Genomic DNA, 23,007 nt, shown 5'->3' on the forward strand with positions numbered 1-23,007 from the left:
GATACATACCAGATGATCCTGAAAGGGAAAACCACAGGCCCTTGTTACAGGCTAAGTTTTTTCTTTTTTTTCTGGACATGATAATTAATTATGACTTCTGAGGACTTTTCTCTATGAGCAGCCATATAAATCTATAAAAACACTGTAGAATGTGTACTTGCTGGATGTACCACCTGTTATGAGCTGTAGAATGTGTACTAGCTGGATGTACCGCCTGGTATGAGCTGTAGAATGTGTACTAGCTGGATGTACCGCCTGGTATGAGCTGTAGAATGTGTACTAGCTGGATGTACCGCCCGGTATGAGCTGAAGAATGTGTACTAGCTGGACGTACCGCCTGGCATGACCTGGCCCACGTCCTGCACTGTGAGGACAGAGAGCTTCTCCTCGGTGTCTACCCGGATCACACTGTGGCTCAGACCACTCATGGACAGAACTGCCTTCCCTGGTGGAGGGACGCCCGACTCCGGAGGTCTGAGGAACCAACATTTATATACAGTATGGTTATACAGGTAAACTAACAGAACTGCCTTCCCTGGTAGAGGGGATCCTGACTCTAGAGGGGAAACAGACACAGATGGTGCCTTCAGAAAGTATTCACACCCCTTGACTTACTGCACATTTGGTTGTGTTACAGCATGAATTCAAAATGGATTAAAGTGTTTGTTTTTCTCACCCATCTACACACAATACCCCAGAATGACAAAGTGAAAACATGTTTTCAGAATTTTTTACAAATGTCTTGAAAATGAAATACAGAAATATCTCAAAGTATTTACATTTATATACAGGGAAGAGGGCACAACAAAACCTATTCCCCCTCAAGAGACTGAAAAGATTTGGCATGGGTCCTCAGATCCTCAAAAGGTTCTACAGCTGCACCATCGAGCGCATCCTGACTGGTTGCCTCACTGCCTGGTACGGCAACTGCTCGGCCTCTGACCGTAAGGCACTACAGAGGGTAGTGCGTACGGCCCAGTACATCATTGGGGCCAAGCTTCCTGCCATCCAGGAACTCTATACCAGGCGGTGTCAGAGGAAGGCCCTATAAAATTGTCAAAGACTCCAGCCACCCTAGTCATAGACTGTTCTCTCTGCTATCGCAAGGCAAGCGGTACCAAGCACCAAGACTAGGTCCAAGAGGCTCCTAAATAGCTTCTTCCCCCAAGCCATAAGACTCCTGAACAGCTAATCAAATGGTCACCCAGACTATTTCCATTGCAGACTTATCCAGGTTTTCATATTGGATTTTGCCTGTGCTTAGCTCCCGTCATGACTCTCCTGTGAGGATCCAAAAGGATCCAGTGGATCAGCTCTGTCTCTCCCGCAGAGGGAAAGAGGGATGGATGTTGGGGTTTTACGACACCTCACTCGATCGTAAACCATAGGCAGCAGACGATTCCTTTTGGTGCCTAGTTTGGGTGATCGGAGTGTCTGTGTGCCTTATGAAGAGTGTACAGCCCAAAACTACAACATCAAACAATGGTCACCAGGACAATATATTTCATCCTTCGAATGTTGATGAGATGGAACGTGGAAAATGGTCTATTTTGTGATGTCATTAAAAATTAAATGAAGACATTATAACAAAAACATTGTAACTTGAAGGGCTTTCACAATGTGTATCATGTTTACATACTTTACGTTGTGTAGAAAATATCCAGGACTAAGAGTGTTTTTGTGACGATAAGATTGTATTTTGAGTTCTCTAATGAGATCATAGTAAATGTTGGTATCTTGCCTTGTAACCCAGGGAACCCAGAGAGCGTGTCAGCAAGACGTAAACACTCCTTTTTACCCGAGGGTATAAAGCGTTTGAGTTAAAAATGAACATATCAGACTAGAATGACCACGCGCTGCAGCTGACGTCTACAGTTAGTCACAACCCCAAAACGCGTGTCTGAAGACAAAGCAACCTCTTAACAATCAATGTTACGGTTGAGTTACTGTCTTAAGGACTGTATCTAAGAACGTGAATTTAAGCAGGACCATATGGTTATTCTCTTCAAAAGATTGTCGTCATCACCACTATGGGATCATCGACACGGCTGATTAGCCTTCCTCAGGAGACCACTCTTCCAGAACGAGTGCAAGCAAACAGACAACTAAGAAGGACAGTGTGACATTTTGTGGACAATCAGAGACTTACACCCACATTTCTAATGAGTTAATTGTTACATGATTAATTGAATCGAGTATTAATTAAACGCAGTAGGTAATTATTCGATAAATAGCAGTCATCACCTTAATGATAGTCACGACACTATTTCATTAATTGTTTTCTCCTGAAAAACTCCCCAGTCCTTAACGATTACAATTTATCACTAGCCCCAATAAATCATATAATGTTTACATACTCTACATTACTCATCTCATATGTATATACTGTACTCTATACCATCTACTGCATCTTGCCTATGCCGTTCTGTACCTTCACTCATTTATATATTTTTATGTACATATTCATATTCATTCCTTTACACTTGTGTGTATAAGATAGTTGTAAAATTGTTAGATTACTTGTTAGATATTACTGCACGATCGGAACTAGAAGCACAAGCATTTCGCTACACTCACATTAACATCTGCTAACCATGTGTATGTGACATATACATTAGATTTGAAGAGTGGTACTCAGTAATGTGTTGTATTGTCCAAACATAACACTTTGTATTCATTTTTTTTTTTTTTTTGCAGTATTACTTTAGTGCCTTGACGCAAAGCGTCCATCTTTTCACTCTGTCAATTAGGTTAGTATTGTGGAGTAACTACTATGTTGTTGGTCCATCCTCAGTTTTCTATCACAGCCATTCAACTGTTTTAAAGTCACCATTGGCCTCATGGTGAAATCAGAGGTGGGAAGAGTTATGTAAATTAGATATACATATTTTTTCATTTTCAATATATTTGCAAAAATGTCTAAAAACATGTTTTCACTTTGTCATTAAATGTTATTGTTTGCAGATGGGTGAGAAAAACAATATTTGATCAATTTTGAATTCCGGTTGTAACAAGGGGTGGCAGGTATTCTAGTGGTTAGAGCGTTGGGCCATTAACCGAAAGGTTGCTAGATCAAATCCCCGAGCTGACAAGGTACAGATCTGTCATTCTGCCCCTGAACAAGGCAGTTAACCCACTGTTCCTAGGCCGTCATCGTAAATAAGAATTTGTTCTTAACTGATTTGCCTAGTTAAATAAAGGTAAAATAAATAAAACAACAACATAATGTGAAATAAGTCAAGGGGTATGAACACTTTCTGAAGGCAGGGTACCTGGTAACTCCTAGCTGTGGATCATGTACAGACACAATAACCAGGAAGGACATTCACTCTATTTGTCTTTTTGCTGATGCTGCAAATGCAACCTTTGTTTTGGGAGTGGCAGAATTCTCTGTGTGATGTAACAGGTTTTAATATAGCTCAGTGTAGTAGTGTGATGTAACAGGTTTTAATATAGCTCAGTGTAGTAGTGTGATGTAACAGGTTTTAATATAGCTCAGTGTAGTAGTGTGATGTAACAGGTTTTAATATAGCTCAGTGTAGTAGTGTGATGTAACAGGTTTTAATATAGCTCAGTGTAGTAGTGTGATGTAACAGGTTTTAATATAGCTCAGTGTAGTAGTGTGATGTAACAGGTTTTAATATAGCTCAGTGTAGTAGTGTGATGTAACAGGTTTTAATATAGCTCAGTGTAGTAGTGTGATATAACAGGTTTTAATATAGCTCAGTGTAGTAGTGTGATGTAACAGGTTTTAATATAGCTCAGTGTAGTAGTGTGATGTAACAGGTTTTAATATAGCTCAGTGTAGTAGTGTGATGTAACAGGTTTTAATATAGCTCAGTGTAGTAGTGTGATGTAACAGGTTTTAATATAGCTCGGTGTAGTAGTGTGATGTAACAGGTTTTAATATAGCTCAGTGTAGTAGTGTGATGTAACAGGTTTTAATATAGCTCAGTGTAGTAGTGTGATGTAACAGGTTTTAATATAGCTCAGTGTAGTAGTGTGATGTAACAGGTTTTAATATAGCTCAGTGTAGTAGTGTGATGTAACAGGTTTTAATATAGCTCGGTGTAGTAGTGTGATGTAACAGGTTTTAATATAGCTCAGCGTAGTAGTGTGATGTAACAGGTTTTAATATAGCTTGGTGTAGTAGTGTGATGTAACAGGTTTTAATATAGCTCAGTGTAGTAGTGTGATGTAACAGGTTTTAATATAGCTTGGTGTAGTAGTGTGATGTAACAGGTTTTAATATAGCTCAGCGTAGTAGTGTGATGTAACAGGTTTTAATATAGCTCAGTGTAGTAGTGTGATGTAACAGGTTTTAATATAGCTCAGTGTAGTAGTGTGATGTAACAGGTTTTAATATAGCTCAGTGTAGTAGTGTGATGTAACAGGTTTTAATATAGCTCGGTGTAGTAGTGTGATGTAACAGGTTTTAATATAGCTCAGCGTAGTAGTGTGATGTAACAGGTTTTAATATAGCTCGGTGTAGTAGTGTGATGTAACAGGTTTTAATATAGCTCGGTGTAGTAGTGTGATGTAACAGGTTTTAATATAGCTCGGTGTAGTAGTGTGATGTAACAGGTTTTAATATAGCTCAGTGTAGTAGTGTGATGTAACAGGTTTTAATATAGCTCGGTGTAGTAGTGTGATGTAACAGGTTTTAATATAGCTCAGTGTAGTAGTGTGATGTAACAGGTTTTAATATAGCTCGGTGTAGTAGTGTGATGTAACAGGTTTTAATATAGCTCAGTGTAGTAGTGTGATGTAACAGGTTTTAATATAGCTCAGTGTAGTAGTGTGATGTAACAGGTTTTAATATAGCTCGGTGTAGTAGTGTGATGTAACAGGTTTTAATATAGCTCAGTGTAGTAGTGTGATGTAACAGGTTTTAATATAGCTCGGTGTAGTAGTGTGATGTAACAGGTTTTAATATAGCTCAGTGTAGTAGTGTGATGTAACAGGTTTTAATATAGCTCAGTGTAGTAGTGTGATGTAACAGGTTTTAATATAGCTCGGTGTAGTAGTGTGATGTAACAGGTTTTAATATAGCTCAGTGTAGTAGTGTGATGTAACAGGTTTTAATATAGCTCAGTGTAGTAGTGTGATGTAACAGGTTTTAAAATAGCTCGGTGTAGTAGTGTGATGTAACAGGTTTTAATATAGCTCGGTGTAGTAGTGTGATGTAACAGGTTTTAATATAGCTCAGTGTAGTAGTGTGATGTAACAGGTTTTAATATAGCTCAGTGTAGTAGTGTGATGTAACAGGTTTTAATATAGCTCAGTGTAGTAGTGTGATGTAACAGGTTTTAATATAGCTCGGTGTAGTAGTGTGATGTAACAGGTTTTAATATAGCTCAGTGTAGTAGTGTGATGTAACAGGTTTTAATATAGCTCAGTGTAGTAGTGTGATGTAACAGGTTTTAATATAGCTCAGTGTAGTAGTGTGATGTAACAGGTTTTAATATAGCTCGGTGTAGTAGTGTGATGTAACAGGTTTTAATATAGCTCAGTGTAGTAGTGTGATGTAACAGGTTTTAATATAGCTCAGTGTAGTAGTGTGATGTAACAGGTTTTAATATAGCTCGGTGTAGTAGTGTGATGTAACAGGTTTTAATATAGCTCGGTGTAGTAGTGTGACGTAACAGGTTTTAATATAGCTCGGTGTAGTAGTGTGATGTAACAGGTTTTAATATAGCTCAGTGTAGTAGTGTGATGTAACAGGTTTTAATATAGCTCAGTGTAGTAGTGTGATGTAACAGGTTTTAATATAGCTCAGTGTAGTAGTGTGATGTAACAGGTTTTAATATAGCTCGGTGTAGTAGTGTGATGTAACAGGTTTTAATATAGCTCGGTGTAGTAGTGTGATGTAACAGGTTTTAATATAGCTCGGTGTAGTAGTGTGATGTAACAGGTTTTAATATAGCTCGGTGTAGTAGTGTGATGTAACAGGTTTTAATATAGCTCGGTGTAGTAGTGTGATGTAACAGGTTTTAATATAGCTCGGTGTAGTAGTGTGACCTAACAGGTTTTAATATAGCTCGGTGTAGTAGTGTGACCTAACAGGTTTTAATATAGCTCGGTGTAGTAGTGTGATGTAACAGGTTTTAATATAGCTCAGTGTAGTAGTGTGATGTAACAGGTTTTAATATAGCTCGGTGTAGTAGTGTGATGTAACAGGTTTTAATATAGCTCGGTGTAGTAGTGTGACGTAACAGGTTTTAATATAGCTCAGTGTAGTAGTGTGATGTAACAGGTTTTAATATAGCTCGGTGTAGTAGTGTGACGTAACAGGTTTTAATATAGCTCGGTGTAGTAGTGTGACCTAACAGGTTTTAATATAGCTCAGTGTAGTAGTGTGATGTAACAGGTTTTAATATAGCTCGGTGTAGTAGTGTGATGTAACAGGTTTTAATATAGCTCGGTGTAGTAGTGTGATGTAACAGGTTTTAATATAGCTCGGTGTAGTAGTGTGATGTAACAGGTTTTAATATAGCTCAGTGTAGTAGTGTGATGTAACAGGTTTTAATATAGCTCGGTGTAGTAGTGTGATGTAACAGGTTTTAATATAGCTCAGTGTAGTAGTGTGATGTAACAGGTTTTAATATAGCTCGGTGTAGTAGTGTGACGTAACAGGTTTTAATATAGCTCGGTGTAGTAGTGTGATGTAACAGGTTTTAATATAGCTCGGTGTAGTAGTGTGACGTAACAGGTTTTAATATAGCTCGGTGTAGTAGTGTGACCTAACAGGTTTTAATATAGCTCAGTGTAGTAGTGTGATGTAACAGGTTTTAATATAGCTCGGTGTAGTAGTGTGACGTAACAGGTTTTAATATAGCTCGGTGTAGTAGTGTGATGTAACAGGTTTTAATATAGCTCGGTGTAGTAGTGTGACGTAACAGGTTTTAATATAGCTCGGTGTAGTAGTGTGACCTAACAGGTTTTAATATAGCTCGGTGTAGTAGTGTGATGTAACAGGTTTTAATATAGCTCAGTGTAGTAGTGTGACGTAACAGGTTTTAATATAGCTCGGTGTAGTAGTGTGATGTAACAGGTTTTAATATAGCTCGGTGTAGTAGTGTGACGTAACAGGTTTTAATATAGCTCAGTGTAGTAGTGTGACGTAACAGGTTTTAATATAGCTCGGTGTAGTAGTGTGATGTAACAGGTTTTAATATAGCTCAGTGTAGTAGTGTGATGTAACAGGTTTTAATATAGCTCGGTGTAGTAGTGTGATGTAACAGGTTTTAATATAGCTCGGTGTAGTAGTGTGACGTAACAGGTTTTAATATAGCTCGGTGTAGTAGTGTGACGTAACAGGTTTTAATATAGCTCGGTGTAGTAGTGTGATGTAACAGGTTTTAATATAGCTCGGTGTAGTAGTGTGACGTAACAGGTTTTAATATAGCTCGGTGTAGTAGTGTGACCTAACAGGTTTTAATATAGCTCGGTGTAGTAGTGTGATGTAACAGGTTTTAATATAGCTCGGTGTAGTAGTGTGACCTAACAGGTTTTAATATAGCTCGGTGTAGTAGTGTGATGTAACAGGTTTTAATATAGCTCGGTGTAGTAGTGTGACGTAACAGGTTTTAATATAGCTCGGTGTAGTAGTGTGATGTAACAGGTTTTAATATAGCTCGGTGTAGTAGTGTGATGTAACAGGTTTTAATATAGCTCGGTGTAGTAGTGCTGTTCTACCTTCGGATGGCGACCGTCATGCCCTCAGCAGAGCTGGCACATGGACAGATCACTTCAGGACGTAGCCCACGTGCCTGGAACACGTTCAGGAAGGCGTCACACGAGGATATCGACCCTGCTCACAGACAAAGAAAATATCAGATCAGTCCTGAGGTGTGGAAACTAAGAGGTTTTGTGATACAGTACGTTATAGTGTCAAGACTTACAGAGCTCAGTAACAGTGTGTACTGGCAGTATGCACTGATTGTATAGTATGTACTGGCAGTGTGTACTGGTAGTATAGTATAGTACTGGCAGTATAGTATGCACTGGCAGTGTGTACTGGCAGTCTAGTATGTGCTGGCAGTGTGTATTGGTAGTATAGTATGTACTGGCAGTGTGTATTGGTAGTATAGTATGTACTGGCAGTATAGTATGTACTGGCAGTGTGTATTGGTAGTGCAGTGTGTACTGGCAGTGTGTACTGGCAGTATAGTATATACTGGCAGTGTGTACTGGAGGTATAGTATAGTACTGGCAGTATAGTATAGTACTGGCAGTATAGTATAGTACTGGCAGTGTGTACTGGCAGTATAGTACGTACTGGCAGTGTGTACTGGCAGTATATTATTTACTGGCAGTATGGTGTGTACTGGCAGGATAGTATGTACTGGCAGTATAGTGTGTACTGGCAGGATAGTATGTACTGGCAGTATAGTGTGTACTGGCAGGAGAGTACGTATTGGCAGTATGTGTTGTGTACAGTACTGTGTACAGTATATGTAATAGTGTTTAGACTAACAGGGGTTAGCTCCATCAGTATGTGTTGTGTACAGTACTGTGTTCAGTATATGTTGTAGTGTTTAGACTTACAGGGGTTAGCTCCATCAGTTACAATGAGCATCCTCAGAGAGCTCAGGCTGATGTCTCTCTGGTCTCTCTGGGCCAACAGGGACCAGTGCATATCTCTGGACTTCACCACAGCTACGCGTGCTACAGAGACACAGTGTTTAGCCAATCACAGCAGGATAGACAATAAGAGAAGACTCACTCACTGACCATAGTGACTCAGAAGACAGACACTGTCTAAACACATCACACACACACACTGACCAGAACCTGGACCCCCCCTCTTCTAGGTAAGTGTGAACCTGGACCCCTCCTCATCTAGGTAAGTGTGGACCTGGACCCCTTCTCACCTTTGTAAGTGTGGATGTGGACCTGGACCCTTCCTCATCTAGGTAAGTGTGAACCTGGCCCCCTCCTCATCTAAGTAAGTGTGGACCTGGACCCCTCCTCACCTTTGTAAGTGTGGACCTGGGCCCCTCCTCACCTTTGTAAGTGTGGACCTGGACCCCTCCTCACCTTTGTAAGTGTGGACCTGGACTCCTCCACACCTTTGTAAGTGTGAACCTGGACCCCTCATCTAGGTAAGTGTGAACCTGGACCCCTCCTCACCTTTGTAAGTGTGAACCTGGGCCCCTCCTCACCTTTGTAAGTGTGGACCTGGACTCCTCCACACCTTTGTAAGTGTGAACCTGGACCCCTCATCTAGGTAAGTGTGAACCTGGACCCCTCATCTAGGTAAGTGTGAACCTGGACCCCTCCTCACCTTTGTAAGTGTGAACCTGGGCCCCTCCTCACCTTTGTAAGTGTGGACCTGGGCCCCTCCTCACCTTTGTAAGTGTGAACCTGGACCCCTCCTCATCTAGGTAAGTGTGGACCTGGATCCCTCCTCACCTTTGTAAGTGTGGACCTGGACCCCTCCTCACCTTCGTAAGTGTGGACATGGACCCCTCCTCACCTTTGTAAGTGTGGACATGGACCCCTCCTCACCTTTGTAAGTGTGGACCTTCTGAATCCAGGAGAGAGGGTTGACCTTCATCAGGGAGTAAGGGATGCTGATCACGTGCATCCTGGTCATCACACTCTGCCAGGCAGCAGCAACAACATGGTGGTGGTGAACATAGGGACAGCATTTACCGGGGTTGGTCTCTGCAGTGTCCATGACACACCATGTCAGGAGAACACTGACAATGCAAGTCATGTCACACATTTTAGTCTGAACAGTACCTGCTAGCATTTCAAACCCAGGCATGTACGTGTGTGTGTGTGTGTGTGTGTGTGTGTGTGTGTGTGTGTGTGTGTGTGTGTAGTGGTTGAAAAAGTACCCAACAGTCATACTTGAGTAAAAGTAAAGATAAATTAATAGAAAATGACAAGTAAAAGTGAGTCACCCACTAAATTACTACTTGAGTAAAAGTCACCCACTAAATTACTACTTGAGTAATAGTCACCCACTACATTTCTACTTGAGTAATAGTCACCCACTACATTTCTACTTGAGTAAAAGTCAGCCACTAAATTACTACTTGAGTAATAGTCACCCACTACATTTCTACTTGAGTAAAAGTCAGCCACTAAATTACTACTTGAGTAATAGTCACTCACTAAATTACTACTTGAGTAAAAGTCACCCACTAAATTGCTACTTGAGTAATAGTCACCCACTAAATTACTACTTGAGTAAAAGTCACCCACTAAATTACTACTTGAGTAATAGTCACCCACTAAATTACTACTTGAGTAATAGTCACCCACTAAATTACTACTTGAGTAAAAGTCACCCACCAAAATACTACTTGAGTAAAAGTCACCCACCAAAATACTACTTGAGTAAGTCACCCACTAAATTTCTACTTGAGTAATAGTCACCCACTACATTTCTACTTGAGTAAAAGTCAGCCACTAAATTACTACTTGAGTAATAGTCACTCACTAAATTACTACTTGAGTAAAAGTCACCCACTAAATTGCTACTTGAGTAATAGTCACCCACTAAATTACTACTTGAGTAAAAGTCACCCACTAAATTACTACTTGAGTAATAGTCACCCACTAAATTACTACTTGAGTAATAGTCACCCACTAAATTACTACTTGAGTAAAAGTCACCCACCAAAATACTACTTGAGTAAAAGTCACCCACCAAAATACTACTTGAGTAAGTCACCCACTAAATTGCTACTTGAGTAATAGTCACCCACTAAATTACTACTTGAGTAAAAGTCACCCACCAAAATACTACTTGAGTAAGTCACCCACTAAATTACTACTTGAGTAATAGTCACCCACTAAATTGCTACTTGAGTAAAAGTCACCCACTAACCTACTACTTGAGTAATAGTCACCCACTACATTTCTACTTGAGTAAAAGTCACCCACCAAAATACTACTTGAGTAAGTCACCCACTAAATTGCTACTTGAGTAATAGTCACCCACTAAATTACTACTTGAGTAAAAGTCACCCACTAAATTACTACTTGAGCAATAGTCACCCACTAAAATACTACTTGAGTAATAGTCACCCACTAAATTACTACTTGAGTAAAAGTCACCCACTAAATTACTACTTGAGCAATAGTCACCCACTAAAATACTACTTGAGTAATAGTCACCCACTAAATTACTACTTGAGTAAAAGTCACCCACCAAAATACTACTTGAGTAAAAGTCACCCACCAAAATACTACTTGAGTAAGTCACCCACTAAATGTCTACTTGAGTAATAGTCACCCACTACATTTCTACTTGAGTAAAAGTCAGCCACTAAATTACTACTTGAGTAATAGTCACCCACTACATTTCTACTTGAGTAAAAGTCAGCCACTAAATTACTACTTGAGTAATAGTCACTCACTAAATTACTACTTGAGTAAAAGTCACCCACTAAATTGCTACTTGAGTAATAGTCACCCACTAAATTACTACTTGAGTAAAAGTCACCCACTAAATTACTACTTGAGTAATAGTCACCCACTAAATTACTACTTGAGTAATAGTCACCCACTAAATTACTACTTGAGTAAAAGTCACCCACCAAAAATACTACTTGAGTAAAAGTCACCCACCAAAATACTACTTGAGTAAGTCACCCACTAAATTGCTACTTGAGTAATAGTCACCCACTAAATTACTACTTGAGTAAAAGTCACCCACCAAAATACTACTTGAGTAAGTCACCCACTAAATTGCTACTTGAGTAATAGTCACCCACTAAATTACTACTTGAGTAAAAGTCACCCACCAAAATACTACTTGAGTAAGTCACCCACTAAATTACTACTTGAGTAATAGTCACCCACTAAATTGCTACTTGAGTAAAAGTCACCCACTAACCTACTACTTGAGTAATAGTCACCCACTACATTTCTACTTGAGTAAAAGTCACCCACCAAAATACTACTTGAGTAAGTCACCCACTAAATTACTACTTGAGTAATAGTCACTCACTAAATTACTACTTGAGTAAAAGTCACCCACTAAATTTCTACTTGAGTAAAAGTCACCCACCAAAATACTACTTGAGTAAGTCACCCACTAAATTACTACTTGAGTAATAGTCACTCACTAAATTACTACTTGAGTAAAAGTCACCCACTAAATTTCTACTTGAGTAAAAGTCACCCACTAAATTACTACTTGAGTAAAAGTCACCCACTAAATTACTACTTGAGTAAAAGTCACCCACTAAATTACTACTTGAGTAAAAGTCTAAAAGTATTTGGTTTTAAATATACTTAAGGATCAAAAGTAAATGTATGAGTATAAATCATTTAAAATTTGTTCTATTACGCAAACCAGACGGCACCATTATCCTGTTTTTAAAATGTACGGATAACCAGGGGCACATTCCAACACTTAGGCACCTTTACAAATGAATAATGTGTTTAGTGAGTCCACCAGATCAGAGGCAGTAGGGATGACAAGGGATGTTCTCTTGATAAGTGTGTGAATTTGACAATTTTCCTGTCCTGCTAAGCATTCAAAATGTAACGAGTACTTTTGGGTGTCATGGAAAATGTATGGAGTAAAAAGTACATTATCTTTGGGAATATTTAGTATAGTAAAGTACAGATAGCCCAAAACACTACTTAAGTAGTACATTAGTGTTTTTACTGAAGTAGTTTACACCACTATGTATAATGAGCGTACGAAGAGCAACTCACGGTGAGAACCCCGTGCCACAAGCCTGCATCTCTCTTGAAGTCCAGGACGTTGCAAATGGTCTCAGCTGAAACAGAAACAATTAGTCACATATTAAATACAATATTAAAACTTCTCGGTTTCCCTTTCTCACTGGCCACATAAAGCCTGAATGATATGAAATACTAAATCCCCTCCTGAATAGAGAACTACAGTGTGACCTTGATTTGGTTCTGAATTACATTTTCATCAAAATGTTTTTTTTTTTAAAGAAATGCCTTCTGGAACATGTGAACTTTCATGTACCTCAATAACAAACTTGCCTTCCATCCATAAATACAAATAAAATGGTGATATTACAAGCCTAGTTGGTTTAGCCACAGAAAAAGACAGGAACCTTCCCGCTAGCCATGATTGGCTGAGATAATGGATGGGCTGGACATGCCGGGAGATGAGTTTGGATTGGTCTACCATGTAGCATGCTTCTGTCTATAACGTGAGCTGTTTAGTAAGTCTTGACAGTTCATTGTACCACACCGCTTTTGAAAGATATAACATTAGCCATCGAGAACTACAAAGGTTTTGGTACTTTTCTCAACAACATTGATGCCCTGAATTTAGCCATCAACAGATCAGTTGGAACAAGTGATGGTCTACTTTCTGCACACGCCACGGTCAGTGTGAACCAGAGTGACTTGACAACGCTGGCCAAACAAGCTGTAGCTACAAACAAAACAGAGTTAAATTGATCCAGTCTTGTGAAGAGTTCATTCAGATATACGGGTAAGAGTCAAGCTACATTTTCAGATATTAGTTCGTAATTTTGTCAAAATCAAAAGTAAGTCAGTATCTGGTGTGGTCACCAGCTGCATTAAGTACTGCAGTGTATCTCCTCCTCATGGACTGCACCAGGTTTGCCAGTTCTTGCTTGAGATGTTACCCCACTCTTCCACCAAGGCACCTGCAAGTTCCCGGACATTTCTGGGGGGAATGGCCCTAGCCCTCACCCTCCGATCCAACAGGTCACAGACGTGCTCAATGTGATTGAGATCCGGGCTCTTCGCTGACCATGGCAAAACACTGACAATTCCGAGCACTGTTTGCCAGTCCTGTCTGGTCCAGCGACGATGGGTTTGTGCCCATAGACAACGTTGTTGCCGGTGATGTCTGGTGAAGACCTGCCTTACAACAGGCCTACAAGCCCTCAGTCCAGCCTCTCTCAGCCTATTGCGGACAGTCTGAGCACTGATGGAGGGATTGTATTTGCCATCTACTGTATTTCATCAACATGTCTACATGTCTAGACAATAGCTTCCCACCCACTAGATGTGGCTGGGGGGTGGTTCTAGCATTTCCTTCACATGGCATCAATTTAAAACAAGTGTGTCGAGCAAGCACCATCTAATAATGATAAAATATTTTTGTTTTTGATACTGCTACTACGCAAGTAACCACTTCACTGTACCGTTTACACCTTCTGTCCTGTGCATGTGACAAATAAACTGAGGTTTTATTTGATATAGCGACTGGTTCTCACATGTGACTCCTTAAAGAGATGGGTGGGGCTAAGGCTTGAGTGTGAACGATGCTGAATGGGTGTAGAAAAAAAAGAGCTCTCCAGTAGGTACCAAAACATTCAAGGGCCATTTTCTCAAAAGTGGGGTTACAAGTTTATCAACTTTCAAAGCAGAATTACTTTCCCATTGTTCCTCAACTGCAGTGTACTGTATGATATACCATTTCCGAGTCTCTACTTTTATCCAACGTAAAAAACACCATTTAACATTTTGGGATGGAACTCGTAAGATCGACATCTCTACAGTCTCGGGAGTATTCCGATACGGAGAGACAGAGTTATCTATCCAGGGTGGAACTGGGACAAAGAGACGATGGAGGAGAGGATAGGTAGAGAGGGGGAGGGAGACAGATGGACGGACGGATGGACGGAGGGAAGAGAGGATGGACAGATGGACGGAGGGAAGCGAGGATGGACAGATGGACAGAGGGAAGAGAGGATGGACAGATGGACAGAGGGAAGAGAGGATGGTCAGATGGAAGAGAGGATGGACGGAGGAAAGAGAGGATGGACGGAGGAAAGAGAGGATGGACGGAGGGAAGAGAGGATGGACGGAGGGAAGAGAGGATGGACGGAGGGAAGAGAGGATGGACGGAGGGAAGAGAGGATGGACGGATGGACGGAGGGAAGAGAGGATGGACGGATGGAAGAGAGGATGGACAGATGGACGGAGGGAAGAGAGGATGGACGGAGGGAAGAGAGGATGGACGGAGGGAAGAGAGGATGGACGGAGGGAAGAGAGGATGGACGGAGGGAAGAGAGGATGGACGGATGGACGGAGGGAAGAGAGGATGGACAGATGGACGGAGGGAAGAGAGGATGGACAGATGGACGGAGGGAAGAGAGGATGGACAGATGGACGGAGGGAAGAGAGGATGGACAGATGGACGGAGGGAAGAGAGGATGGACGGAGGGAAGAGAGGATGGACGGAGGGAAGAGAGGATGGACGGAGGGAAGAGAGGATGGACGGAGGGAAGAGAGGATGGACGGAAGGAAGAGAGGATGGACGGAGGGAAGAGAGGATGGACGGAGGGAAGAGAGGATGGACGGAGGGAAGAGAGGATGGACGGAGGGAAGAGAGGATGGACGGATGGACGGAGGGAAGAGAGGATGGACAGATGGACGGAGGGAAGAGAGGATGGACGGATGGATGGAGGGAAGAGAGGATGAGAGGTTGGATGGAGGGAAGAGAGGTTGGACGGAGGGAAGAGAGGATGGACAGAGGGAAGAGAGGATGGACGGGGGAAGAGAGGATGGACGGAGGGAAGAGAGGATGGACGGAGGGAAGAGAGGATGGACGGAGGGAAGAGAGGATGGACAGAGGGATGGAGGGAAGAGAGGATGGACAGATGGACAGAGGGAAGAGAGGATGGACAGATGGACGGAGGGAAGAGAGGATGGACAGATGGACGGAGGGAAGAGAGGATGGACAGATGGACGGAGGGAAGAGAGGATGGAGAGAGGGAAGAGAGGATGGACGGAGGGAAGAGAGGATGGACGGAGGGAAGAGAGGATGGACGGAGGGAAGAGAGGATGGACGGAGGGAAGAGAGGATGGACGGAGGGAAGAGAGGATGGACGGAGGGAAGAGAGGATGGACGGAGGGAAGAGAGGATGGACGGAGGGAAGAGAGGATGGACAGATGGACGGAGGGAAGAGAGGATGGACAGATGGACGGAGGGAAGAGAGGATGGACGGATGGACGGAGGGAAGAGAGGATGGACGGATGGATGGAGGGAAGAGAGGATGGACGGAGGGAAGAGAGGATGACAGATGGATGGAGGGAAGAGAGGTTGGACGGAGGGAAGAGAGGATGGACGGAGGGAAGAGAGGATGGACGGGGGGAAGAGAGGATGGACGGAGGGCAGAGAGGATGGACGGAGGGGCAGAGAGGATGGACGGAGGGGCAGAGAGGATGGACGGAGGGAAGAGAGGATGGACGGAGGGAAGAGAGGATGGACGGAGGGAAGAGAGGATGGACGGATGGACGGAGGGAAGAGAGGATGGACAGATGGACGGAGGGAAGAGAGGATGGACGGATGGATGGAGGGAAGAGAGGATGAGAGGTTGGATGGAGGGAAGAGAGGTTGGACGGAGGGAAGAGAGGATGGACAGAGGGAAGAGAGGATGGACGGGGGAAGAGAGGATGGACGGAGGGAAGAGAGGATGGACGGAGGGAAGAGAGGATGGACGGAGGGAAGAGAGGATGGACAGAGGGATGGAGGGAAGAGAGGATGGACAGATGGACAGAGGGAAGAGAGGATGGACAGATGGACGGAGGGAAGAGAGGATGGACAGATGGACGGAGGGAAGAGAGGATGGACAGATGGACGGAGGGAAGAGAGGATGGACAGATGGACGGAGGGAAGAGAGGATGGACGGAGGGAAGAGAGCATGGACGGAGGGAAGAGAGGATGGACGGAGGGAAGAGAGGATGGACGGAGGGAAGAGAGGATGGACGGAGGGAAGAGAGGATGGACGGAGGGAAGAGAGGATGGACGGAGGGAAGAGAGGATGGACAGATGGACGGAGGGAAGAGAGGATGGACAGATGGACGGAGGGAAGAGAGGATGGACGGATGGACGGAGGGAAGAGAGGATGGACGGATGGATGGAGGGAAGAGAGGATGGACGGAGGGAAGAGAGGATGACAGATGGATGGAGGGAAGAGAGGTTGGACGGAGGGAAGAGAGGATGGACGGAGGGAAGAGAGGATGGACGGGGGGAAGAGAGGATGGACGGAGGGCAGAGAGGATGGACGGAGGGGCAGAGAGGATGGACGGAGGGGCAGAGAGGATGGACGGAGGGAAGAGAGGATGGACGGAGGGAAGAGAGGATGGACGGAGGGAAGAGAGGATGGACGGAGGGAAGAGAGGATGGACGGAGGGAAGAGAGGATGGACAGATGGACGGAGGGAAGAGAGGATGGACGGATGGACGGAGGGAAGAGAGGATGGACGGATGGATGGAGGGAAGAGAGGATGGACGGAGGGAAGAGAGGATGACAGATGGATGGAGGGAAGAGAGGATGGACGGAGGGAAGAGAGGATGGACGGGGGGAAGAGAGGATGGACGGAGGGAAGAGAGGATGGACGGAGGGCAGAGAGGATGGACGGAGGGGCAGAGAGGATGGACGGAGGGAAGAGAGGATGGACGGAGGGAAGAGAGGATGGACGGAGGGAAGAGAGGATGACAGATGGACGGAGGGAAGAGAGGATGGACAGATGGACGGAGGGAAGAGAGGATGGGCAGATGGACGGAGCCCCTCCCCCTGCCTCTCACGCCAAGCCCCTCCCCCTGCCTCTCACGCCAAGCCCCTCCTACTGCCTCTCACGCCAAGCCCCTCCCCCTGCCTCTCACACCAAGCCCCTCTCCCTGCCTCTCACGCCAAGCCCCTCCCCCTGCCTCTCACGCCAAGCCCCTCCCCCTGTCTCTCACACCAAGCCCCTCCCCCTGTTTCTCACACCATCAAAATTGAGCGTTCACATCTTCCTCTCTGACAAGTGGTTTCAATTCGTTATTTGCATTTGAGGTTTGGTCTAACAGAATGGGTCATATGGACACCGAAGTTAACTTTTCTAATGATACCCATTTTATGTCTCAACTCCTCACATTGTGCGCAGAGCAGGCACTACAAAAACAAGAGGATCAATGAACATTGTTTCTGGAAAATGAACGGTCAAATATTTGCTCGTGGCATTAGGGCACCACGTAAAGACCATTAATACTAGCTGTCTAGTCTGTTTTATAAATGTGCATTAAGCATAAAACACAATTATATAAGGAACTGGCAACTCGTTCTCATTCTGAGAAATAAGGTAGGCCACTTGATTTTCAACATCTGAACAAAGTGGACAGGCTTTTCAAACAGTTGGAGACGGACAGAAGAGTGCTCATAACAATTCAACTTTTATACCTTGTTAGCTAGCAAATAGATCCAAGCTGCCTAAACTTGAAATAGAAAGATTAGCTGGCTACTCACTAGCACGTGGGCTTGAGAGGTTGCTGATGAGACCTGTGTTCATGTTCTTTCGCCTAATGCCTGCTCCAATAAGTTAGAATTATTAGTGAATGTGCAGTATGCATGGCTGTAGTTACATTTGTAACAAAAAAAAGGTATTTTCACAGACTTGAAATCCAGATCAAATCAAAATCAAAATTTGTCCCATGCGCCAACAACAATCATACAGTGAACTGCTGACTTACAACCAACAATGCAGTTAAAAACAACAACAAATAATTAAAGAGCAGCAGTAAAATAACAATAGCGAAACTATATACAGGGGGTACCGGTAAAGAGTCAATGTGGAGGCTATATACAGGGGGTACCGGTACAGAGTCAATGTGGAGGCTATATACAGGGGGTACCGGTAAAGAGTCAATGTGGAGGCTATATACAGGGGGTACCAGTACAGAGTCAATGTGGAGGCTATATACAGGGGGTACCGGTACAGAGTCAATGTGGAGGCTATATACAGGGGGTACTGGTACAGAGTCAATGTGGAGGCTATACACAGGGAGTACCGGTACAGAGTCAATGTGGAGGCTATATACAGGGTGTACCGGTACAGAGTCAATGTGGAGGCTATATACAGGGGGTACCGGTAAAGAGTCAATGTGGAGGCTATATACAGGGGGTACCGGTACAGAGTCAATGTGGAGGCTATATACAGGGTGTACCGGTACAGAGTCAATGTGGAGGCTATATACAGGGGGTACCAGTACAGAGTCAATGTGGAGGCTATATACAGGGGGTACCGGTACAGAGTCAATGTGGAGGCTATATACAGGGGGTACTGGTACAGAGTCAATGTGGAGGCTATACACAGGGAGTACCGGTACAGAGTCAATGTGGAGGCTATATACAGGGTGTACCGGTACAGAGTCAATGTGGATCCCGCTAACTAGCTAGCCATTTCACATCGGTTCCACCAGCCTAATCTCGGGAGTTGATAGGCTTGAAGTCATAAACTGTGCTGTGCTTGCGAAGAGCTGCTGGCAAAACGCACAAAAGTGCTGTTTGAATGAATGCTTACGAGCCTGCTGCTGCCTTATAAGATAAGTTTAATGCTAGCTAGCAACGTACCTTGGTTTCTACTGCATTCACGTAACAGGCAGGCTCCTCGTGGAGTGCAATGAGAGGCAGGTGGTTAGAGCGTTGGACTAGTTAACTGTAAGGTTGCGAGATTGAATCCTGGAGCTGACAAGGTGAAAATCTGTCGTCCTGCCCCTGAACGAGGCAGTTAACCCACCGTTCCTAGGCCGTCATTGAAAATAAGAATGTGTTCCTAACTGACTTGCCTAGTTAAATAAAGGAGTCATTTTTTAAACATTTTTTATAAAAAATAAAACAAATCTGCTAAATCTGTGTCCAAAAATACTGATTTCCGATTGTAATGAAAACTTAAAATCGGCCCTAATTAATCGTCCATTCCGATTAAATCGGTCGACCTCTACTATAAATACACCTCTGCTGTCTTCAACCAGGTTCTCAGCGATCACTGCCTCATTGCCTGCGTGCGAAATGGGTCCGTGTTTAATTCTAGCTAGCAATTTACCTTGGCTTCTACTGCGTTCGCGTAACAGGCAGGCTACTCGTGGAGTGCAATGATTAGAGCGTTGGACTAGTTAACTGTAAGGATGCAAGATTGGATCCCCCGAGTTGACAAGGTGAAAATCTGTCGTTCTGCCCCTGATCGAGGCAGTTAACCCAACGTTCCTAGGCAGTCATTGAAGATAAGAATGTGTTCTTAACTGACTTGCCTAGTTACATAAAGGTATTTATATTTATTATATATATATATATATTTTTTTTTTTTCGATTAATCGGTCAACCTCTACTATGTACAGAGTCAATGTGAAGGCTATATACGGGGGTACCGGTACATAGTCAATGTGGAGGCTATATACAGGGGGTACCGGTACAGAGTCAATGCGCGGGGGCACCGGTTAGCCGAGGTAATTGAGGTAATATGTACATGTAGGTAGAGTATATAATTGCAAAAAAAGCATGTTTAATTATTTTCATGAAATTCTTTAATTATTAGTGGGCTTTATGTTTGTGGAAGGCTCATATTCAGCCTAGGAATAACTTGAAAAGCCCTGAATTCATTAGATTATTACTGAAATGCAGTGTATTTGACCTTTAACTGTACTACTCAGCTTATTTTGAGAAAACATTTTAAAAAAGGGAGGAGATAAAGAGGGAGGAGGCGGAGAGAGAGAAGAGGGAGGGAGAAGAGAGGAAAGATGGGAGGAGAGATTGTGAGAGGGAGGAGAGGAGAGAGAGGGAGGGAGGAGAGAGGAAAGACGGGAGGAGAGAACATGAAAGGGAGGAGAGGAGAGAGAGGGAGGAGAGAACGCGAGAGGGAGGAGAGGAGAGAGAGGGAGGAAGGAGAGAGGAAAGACGGGAGGAGAGAACGTGAGAGGGAGGAGAGGAGAGAGAGGGAGGGAGGGAGAGAGGAAAGACGGGAGGAGAGAACGTGAGAGGGAGGAGAGGAGAGAGAGGGAGGAGAGAAAGTGAGAGGGAGGAGAGGAGAGAGAGGGAGGGAGGAGAGGAGAGAGAGGGAGGGAGGAGAGGAGAGAGAGGGAAGGAGCAGAAGAGAGATAGTGGGAGGGAGGAGGGGAGGGATGAGAGGAGAGATAGCGGGAGGGAGGAGAGGGGAAAGAGGGGAGAAAGAGGGAGGAAGGAGAGCGGGAGGGGAGGAGCCGAGAGACAGAGGGAGGGGACGAGACTGATGAGGAGAGAGAGGAGAGACAACGGGAGGGGAGGAGAGACAACGGGAGGGGAGGAGAGAGCGGGAGGGGAGGAGGGAGGGGAGGGAGGAGAGAGGGAGGAGAGAGAGGTGAGACAAAGGAAGGGAGGAGAAACGGAAGGAGGGAGAAGGGAGGAGAGACGGAAGGAGGGAGGAGAGACGAGGGAGGAGAGGAGAGGAGAGACGGAAGGAGGGAGGAGAGACGAGGGAGGAGAGAGGAGAGACGGAAGGAGAGAGGGAAGGAGGGAGGAGAGACGGAAGGAGGGAGGAGAGGAGAGGAGGTGCTTCTACACCTGCATTGCTTGCTGTTTGGAGTTTTAGGCTGGGTTTCTGTACAGCACTTTGAGACATCAGCTGATGTAAGAAGGGCTTTATAAATACATTTGATTTGATGATAGAGGAGAAAAGAGGGATGGAAAGAGAGAGAGGGAGAGGAGAGGAAAGGAGATAGGAAGGGAGGAAAGGAGAGAGGGAGCAGAGGAGAGAGAGGGAAGGGAGGGATGGCTAGAGGGACGAGAGGGAGGGAGGGAGAGGGGAGGAGAGAGGTGAGGTGAGACAAAGGAAGGGAAAAGAGATAGCGGGAATGAGGTGAGGAGAGACAGGAGGGAGGGAGGAGAGAGTGGGGGGAACAACAGAGGGAGGGAGGGAGGAAGGAGAGGAGAGAGAAGGGAGGAGAGGAGATAGAGGAGGAAGGAGAGGAGAGGAGATACAGCTGAGGGAGGAGAGGCGATACAGCTGAGGGAGGAGAGGCGATACAGCTGAGGGAGGAGAGGCGATACAGCTGAGGGAGGAGAGGCGATACAGAGGGAGGAGAGGCGGTAGAGAGGGAAGAGAGGCGATACAGCTGAGGGAGGAGAGGTGATACAGCTGAGGGAGGAGAGGCGATACAGCTGAGGGAGGAGAGGCGATACAGCTGAGGGAGGAGAGGCGATACAGCTGAGGGAGGAGAGGCGATACAGCTGAGGGAGGAGAGGCGATACAGCTGAGGGAGGAGAGGCGATACAGCTGAGGGAGGAGAGGCGATACAGCTGAGGGAGGAGAGGCGATACAGAGAGAGGAGAGGCGATACAGAGAGAGGAGAGGCGATACAGAGTGAGGGAGAGGCGATATAGAGGGAGTAGAGGCGATACAGAGGGAGGAGAGGCGATACAGAGGGAGGAGAGAGCAGGGAGGAGAGAGGAGACAGGAGGGAGCAGATATATGGAGGAGCGAGGAGAGGAGAGAGAGAGGGGGAGGAGATCGATGAGGAGACAGGAGGAGATATAGAGAAGCAAGAAGAGAGAGAAAGGGGAGGAGATTGAGTAGGAGACAGATGGAGGAGATATAGAAGAGCGAGGAGAAAGAGGAAGGAGATAAAGAGGGGGAGGAGAGAAGACAGAGGGGGGAGTAGATAGGAGAAGATATAGAGGAGGGGGGAGAGAATGAAGGGGGAGGAGATAGGAGAAGATATAGAGGAGGGAGGAGAGGAGAGAATGAGGGGGGAGGAGATGAGAGCCAGAGGGGGGAGGAGAGGCAGAGGGAGGAGATAGAGGAGCGAGGAGAGAGAGCAGAGAGGAGTTGAGAGAGAGGGAGGGAGGAGAGGGATGAAGGAGAAAAGGAAGAGAGGAGGGAGGGAGCGGAAGGGAGGGAGGGAGCGGGAGGGAGGGAGGGAGGGAGGGAGGAGGGAAGAGAAAGGAGAGAGGTAGGAGAACAGCAAAAAGCCTGGGGGGAGAGGCGGTCTTGCATTCCTCCTCAACGGGGGACTGACCTAGACCTTGTAACACAGAGACTCACCCTCAGTGTATCCACAGGCCTGTGTGAGGGCGTGACAGTGGGCTAGCATGGCTGGATGAGAGACAGTTATACCCATTGTGCTCCCCTCCTTACTGGTCTTGTACTGCAGAAAACAACACTATACAGTTAGATTTACAGTGGGGCAAAAAAACGATTTAGTCAGCCACCAATTGTGCAAGTTCTCCCACTTAAAAAGATGAGAGGCCTTGCAATTTATTGCCCTGGTCACATCTGCAGTCCT

At 44.7% G+C, this 23,007-nt stretch overlaps 1 protein-coding gene across 4 annotated transcripts in view; it reads right to left on the reverse strand.

The window, feature by feature from the left end:
- The window catches only part of LOC139381021 (disco-interacting protein 2 homolog A), a 207,914-nt gene that overhangs the window by 71,620 nt on the left and 113,287 nt on the right, over nucleotides 1–23,007 (reverse strand). For all 4 annotated transcript variants that reach the window (XM_071124256.1, XM_071124254.1, XM_071124253.1 and 1 more), the window contains 6 exons: nucleotides 22,767–22,869; nucleotides 12,688–12,752; nucleotides 9,514–9,607; nucleotides 8,551–8,670; nucleotides 7,699–7,813; nucleotides 335–474 (listed from right to left, as the gene is read on the reverse strand). In XM_071124256.1, coding sequence (XP_070980357.1) covers nucleotides 335–474; nucleotides 7,699–7,813; nucleotides 8,551–8,670; nucleotides 9,514–9,607; nucleotides 12,688–12,752; nucleotides 22,767–22,869 — 637 coding nt within the window. The remainder of the gene's footprint in view (nucleotides 1–334; nucleotides 475–7,698; nucleotides 7,814–8,550; nucleotides 8,671–9,513; nucleotides 9,608–12,687; nucleotides 12,753–22,766; nucleotides 22,870–23,007) is intronic.

This window comes from Oncorhynchus clarkii, chromosome 22 (assembly GCF_045791955.1).
Source record: "Oncorhynchus clarkii lewisi isolate Uvic-CL-2024 chromosome 22, UVic_Ocla_1.0, whole genome shotgun sequence".
Classification (NCBI taxonomy): domain Eukaryota; kingdom Metazoa; phylum Chordata; class Actinopteri; order Salmoniformes; family Salmonidae; genus Oncorhynchus; species Oncorhynchus clarkii.